Below are 6,293 nucleotides of genomic sequence, written 5' to 3'. Positions count from 1 at the left end.
AGATCTTCTGGATGAGCGTGGCCAGGTCCTCCAGCCGCTGCTTCCGCAGGTCCTCCAGCTTGAAGAGCTGAGGAGAAAGGAGAGATGGAGAGATGGGTCGATCACTCATCCAGCCACACTCGTGGCATCGGGAGGTCAGAGGGCACGCTGGTGGAGGCCACGCACTGAGAAAAAACAGGGATGACCGTCTCCGTGACAGACACCACGGGCCACAGCCCACGGGAAAACCATTCTGGCGATTCACACAGCATCCGCCATGTAGGTTCTGGTGGCTCGGCACTTCCGACGAACCAGAGGGCTGAGCTCAGCTCGGGGTTGCCTGCACACCGTCCTGAGGGTGCGTTTATCAATCAAAGAAAGGAGCTGGCAACGTTTCTCGTAAACAACTGCAACCCTTTCCAAATTCTCCAAATTTCCAAATCGCCAATCAACTGTTACACCGACTGCGCTTCATCCCAGTCTACTCATTCATAAAAACACTCCCTTAGAGCCCTACCAAGTAGAATTTCAAATGTTCTTTTTAACTTAAAAAAAAAATTTCAAGTGCCTTCATGGACTTCTAAATAATAGGGTGGTCTTCCCCTAAATTAGGAAACAATGCAGACTGAGTTGATCTCCAATTCCTATGAATTAGCCAGGTTTTGTCATTGCATGAACAGGTTCTTTATGACTTCTCTCTTGGACAGCCGATCTGATCAAAGACATGGATTGGATGTCTCATAAGAAACAACAGGTTCTTTATGACTTCTCTCTTGGACAGCCTGTCCGATCAAAGACATGGATGTCTCATAAGAAACACACAGGTTCTGCCATGACCCCTCACGTGCCCATCCTCTTGGGCATTCGAGATAAAACGAGGATGGGGCGTTCTGGGCAGCTTCTCGGGTCCCCAAGTGAAACAGACTTTGAGGACCCGTCTATGTGATCAGGACGTACGTTCGGAATGGAAAGGTTTCGGCTGCATACCGTTCTCGGGTTCCGGATGAATATCTTCGATCGACCGAAGGAATATTCTTCCACAGGAATCTCCAATTCATTAAACAGGACCTCCACACCAGCCCTAGAAAACAATAAAACAGTGAGTGTTCTGAGTTACAGACACAGTTTATCTGATCTGAAATCATGCTATCAGATCCCCAGTGGCACCAAACAGTAGTTTCATTCCCAAGTAGTACAATCGCTCTTTCAGGGAGTGTCCTTCTATCGAAGAATCAAGACGGAGCTCCACAAATTAAACCAAGTCCAGGAGATGCTGACAGAGCAAAATTGGGTTCAGAACTCCATATTCCAAGAAAATGAGGTACGATGGCCAATGTCTCGATTTCATTCGCAGAAGCAACACTTGTATCCAATACACCCACAGCGATGGACCCACCAGGCCAGGAGGGTGTGTGAGAGGCTCAGATCTATTTTTAACTCACTCCGTCGAGTCTTAAGAACATTTTAAACATCGCTTCTGCCCATCAGGGTGTGGACAAGGCCCGAGAGAGAGTGCTAAGGGCCAGACGATGGGCTGCATGGGACCCGGGCCTCACAGGGCGGGAGCAAGGCCTGGACGTGGCTGACCTCTCTGTCCTGGACCCCGGCTTCCACATCAGTCTTTACAACTAAACACCCACAACCTGCGGGCCGAGCACCAGGCAGCGGTCAGACACCTGGCCTGTGTGTCATGGTGCACACTGACCGTGACATCCGGAGGTCAGTCCTGAGAACTGAACCAACACCGGGTCACACGTTACTCGGGCGTTCGGTTACCCATCGGAGACCACACCCCGCGCCTGGAGTTTATCTTCCCGGGATGCGGGGGGGTGTCTGATGCTGCCGGGGTGCCCGTGCGAGGCCAGGCCCAGGGACGTGCACCGGTGACACCGGCACAGCGAAAGGACAGTCCCCGCGTCCTGCCGAGGCCGTGGAGCAGGCACGCGGCTTCCTGGAGCGGTCGGGAGTTTCTACGACCCGCAGAAAAGGGCAGCCCGCCTGGCGTGGCTCAGTGGTGAGCATCGACCTATGCACCAGGAGGTCACAGCTGGATTCCCAGTCAGGGCACACGCGGGTTGTGGGCTCGATCCCCAGTAGGGGGTGTGCAGAAGGCAGCCAATTGATGGTTCTCTCTCATCATTGATGTTTCTCTCTCTCCCCCTCCCTTCCTCTCTGAAATTAATAAAACATACAGAAAACAATAGAAGAAAAGGGGTGACTTCACTGACTGGGAAAAGCAGAGGAAGGTTGCTCACAGGCAAGGTCACCAGCACATGGAGAGCGCTGGAGGCTGCCCCAGGGAGCGGCCTGCAGTGGCCCAGGCTCCATCTGAGACTAGATGGGCGAGTGCCAGCCAGGGCCGGGGAGGCGTACCTACATTTTATTATGTATACGCCTCTGAAGGTGGCCCCCGCTCTCCCATAGCCTCCCATCTGGCTCTGCCAGCAGAGACACTGACACCTTGGACTCTAGCTGCTCCCAAGGGGTGCAGACCTGGGTAAAAAGTGGGACCCTCACCCCCTGACTCTCTCTGGGGTTAATCCCCCCCACTCCGGGGGGCGGGGCTGAGAGCAGTGATCCAACATGCCTGTCCAACTATACCCTTCCACGATTCCACACAAACGCACCGATCGATTATGGACCCTCCTGACTTACCACGGCACACGTTAACGCCCTACCGACAGGCAAGTGGCCAATGTGGATCTGTAAGCCCTGTTCGGACCTTAAAGAAAACTGAGACTTCTGTCACTAACTACGGATCAGCACAGAATGATCCCGGGTGGAAGAGGGGACAAAGAAGAGGTCCCACCCAGTGTTTCATGCACTTGTTCTGCCCGGGAGCACGTGAATCACACGGGTGGCCCGTGTGCTCTCGGACTGCGTGACTAAGCGCGGCCAGCGAACGCTCACCTGGCCGGCCCCCTCCAGTGAGGCCACGTCTGCTTGCACAGCATCTTGTACCGCTCCAGGCACGGCTCGTAGGCCTGCCTGAAGGCGTAGCCGGCCCTGCGCACGCGCACGTTCTCCAGGAGGCCCAGGTAGCGGATCTGGTGGCACACCAGGGCCTCGCTGAAGATGTGGGCTGCTTTCTTGTCATTGGGTTTGATGCACCTGAAAGGGAACCGAGACGTTAAGCTGTCTCCAGGGATATCATCCGTCTGGGTTTCACAAGGGAAGAGACCATTACTTATCACTCCTGGGAACCTGATCATTTCTTCTGAAATTACTTCAAATCATTTTCCATAAGCCTAAAAATTAAGACGCTACCTACACGGCAATAAAAAAATAAATCCTGCCCCGGGCTGGTTTTGCTCAGTGGATAGGTTGTCAGCCTACGGACTGAAGGGTCCCGGGTTCGATTCCCAGTCAGGGCACATGCCCGGGTTGCAGGCTCGATCCCCAGTGTGAGGCGTGCAGGAGGCAGCCGATCAGTGATTCTCTCTCATCATGAATGTGTCTGTCTCTCTCTCCCACTCCCACAATAACCTGATGAGTCCCACTGCCCTTTCGCCCAGTGCAAGAAGTCGGACATAGAGGACACACTTCATGGTTCCCTTTACGTGACACTCGGCAGAACTTCCGGTGAGAAATCAGTCCTGCTGCCACCTCCTGGGAGGGGTGCGAGGGGAGGGACAGGGAAGGGCACAGGGGCCTTCTGGGTAAGGGAAATGTTTTGTCTCTTGGTCTGAATCGGTCACACAGGTGTACACATTATGTGAAACCTCAACACGCTGAACACTCATGTGCTTGGCCATATTTTATTATGTATATATCTCAATGAAAAGATTAAAAACACGGTGTCATGCCGGGCCGGTGTGGCTCAGTGGTTGAGCATCGACCCCTGAACCAAGAGGTCACGGGTTCAATTCCCGGCCAGCGAACATGCCCGGTTTGGGGGCTCGATCCCCAGTACGGGGTGCGCAGTAGGCAGCCGATCAATGTCCCCATCTCTCTATCCCACTCCCTTCCTCTCTCTCTCTAAATATCAATAAAAATAACATATTTAAAAGAAAGCAACACGGTGTCTCTATGTCCTTGTACTTCCTTCCTTTTTAATAGGGCACCAATAGATGACAGCTATGCATTGAAAAGAAAAAACCAGAGAAGAAACTAATCATAAGGTTCCTGGTTATCTTCTTATGAAACCAGGATTTTTCTAATTAGTATGTTCTAACCCGACTGCAATCAAACCAGGGGATTTTGCCTGCTTAGATGTTGCTAAGATAATATTAGGTAAACAAGCCAGACACAAAAACGTTCCTCACTCTGTCTCCTGGCAACTGGATTTTCAGGCTATAGAAGGCGCGTGGGCGTGCGTGTGCGGATGGAACCTGACCCGACGCACACACCTAGTCTCTCGCTCCCCAGAGACACAGAGAGCGGCTCTGCGCCTCGCCGTCTTCCCGGGGCCGGAGACCTAAGAGGCCCGAGACGCAGAGAGGAGAACCCAGAGGCCTTCTCCGCGGTGCCTCTGTTGCTCTGAGAAAACCCTGGCGGTTTAGAAAGAACTGCTCTTCCCGCCGGGCAGTCTCACAGAGAGAAGGAGGCACATATTCCTGAAAACCAGAGCCTCACTAAGGCCCCCTCGCTCCAACGCTCCGAGTTAATATAAAACAAGCCCAAAGTGATCCAGTTTCTACGCAGAACCCTTACAGAAATTTACATATTGCTCATCTTATTAAAACTAAGAACATATCCTATTCAATATACTTAAATAACTTACTAAAAAAATACAGAAAGCTGGGACCCGCCTGTGCCAACAACCCAATTTCATTAAATATCTATGCCGACCTCCCACCTCTGTTTTCAATCCCTGATTTGGGGGGAGGAAGGGGCAGTGGGGCATTTTTTAAGCAAACTTAAGACACTGTGTTATCTGATCTGTAAGTGTGCTTGTCGCCCTTGGTGTGGGCTACCCTGAGGCTGAAGCAACAGGACAGGACTCTTCCTGGAGCGGCCTCCCCCCGTGAACCGTCAGAAAGTTTGGGGCCAGAAGTACCGGATGTAGTTGGGGTTCTTGGTCTGCAGGTTTCTCATCAGCGTGGCCACGGACGCCTTGAACTGCGAGCCGGCTGTCGGGGGCCTCTTCAGGTTGATCTTGGCGGGGTTCCCCTCGGGGAACAGGGCCTTGATGAGGGTGTGGCCGGCCTTCCACATGGCCTGGGACAGGTCTCGGTAGAGGAGGTCATTGTTTTTGTCCACAAATCCTTCCACCTGGTACAGCACCTACGAGCGACACGAGACTCAGCAACGGACACGCTGCACGCCAGGCTGTCAAGCAGCTGGTGAATTAGCCCAGGACTAGCTATAGCCCAGTGTCTTCCTTCCCATCAGATCCCCAACACTTTAGTCCAGTGATGGCGAACCTATGACACGTGTGTCAGAGGTGACACGTGAACTCATTTTTTGGGTTGATTTTTCTTGGTTAAATGGCATTTAAATATATGAAATAAATATCAAAAATAGAAGTCTTTGTTTTACTATGGTTGCAAAGATCAAAAAATTCCTATTTGTGACACGGCACCAGAGTTAAGTTAGGGTTTTTCAAAATGCTGACACGCCGAGCTCAAAAGGTCCGCCGTCACGGCTTTAGTCGCTCTCTCATGCCGAACGAGCGTCCAAGTTTAAATGCCAACCGTCTGAATCACAGGAGAGTTTTAAATAAATTCTATTACCATTCAGGGTCTGCAAGTATAAATTCCAAAAATGTTAGGCTGGGCATTTTCAAAGGATTTTCTCTATTTTTGGTGTTTGAGTACATTTTTGAGGTTTTACTTTTATTTTTTTTTAGTTCACATGTGCCAATTCTAGTCTGTTTAAAAGCAGACGGGAAGGCCCACCGCCAGCATGGCTCAGTGGCTGAGCGCTGACTTACGAACCAGGAGGTCATGGTTCGATCCCTGGTGTGGGGCGTGCAGGAGGCAGCCGATCCATGATTCTCTCTCATCATTGATGTTTCTCTCTCTCTCTCCCTCTCCCTTCCTCTCTGAGATCAATAAAAACGTACTCGAAAAATAAAAAAGTACACCGGAGGAAATAAAGTAGACATAAGACTAAATTTTCATCGACATCCCAACCAGCAGCAAAATTGGCCAGAAAAGTATCTTTTAATAACATAGGCTATTGAAGAAAATAAAGCACAAGTTTCAACATTTTAAAATTAAAGGTAGGTCAGGGACTATCTACTTCATTTTTACTAAATACATAATGAAGAATTTTTTCCCCCTTAGGAGTTCGCAACCTTATTTATAACAAAAGAGGTATTAACTGCATTCAATATTCTTTTAGGAGTCTAAAAATTAATCTATTATCAA

At 50.6% G+C, this 6,293-nt stretch overlaps 1 protein-coding gene across 1 annotated transcript in view; it reads right to left on the bottom strand.

Annotated features, from left to right (window-relative positions):
• Positions 1 to 6,293, bottom strand: part of MYO1B (myosin IB) — a gene marked incomplete at its 3' end in the record, with an annotated part of 139,872 nt that overhangs the window by 20,280 nt on the left and 113,299 nt on the right. The window contains exons 18-21 of the mRNA XM_015566116.1: positions 4,979 to 5,205; positions 2,890 to 3,090; positions 967 to 1,060; positions 3 to 67 (exon numbers count right to left, since the gene is read on the bottom strand). Of these exons, the coding sequence (XP_015421602.1) occupies positions 3 to 67; positions 967 to 1,060; positions 2,890 to 3,090; positions 4,979 to 5,205 (587 nt within the window). The remainder of the gene's footprint in view (positions 1 to 2; positions 68 to 966; positions 1,061 to 2,889; positions 3,091 to 4,978; positions 5,206 to 6,293) is intronic.

This window comes from Myotis davidii, unplaced genomic scaffold, assembly GCF_000327345.1.
Source record: "Myotis davidii unplaced genomic scaffold, ASM32734v1 scaffold221, whole genome shotgun sequence".
In the NCBI taxonomy this organism is placed as follows: domain Eukaryota; kingdom Metazoa; phylum Chordata; class Mammalia; order Chiroptera; family Vespertilionidae; genus Myotis; species Myotis davidii.
Note: the sequence above shows the minus strand (reverse complement) of the source record. Positions and strands in the feature narration are given on the sequence as shown.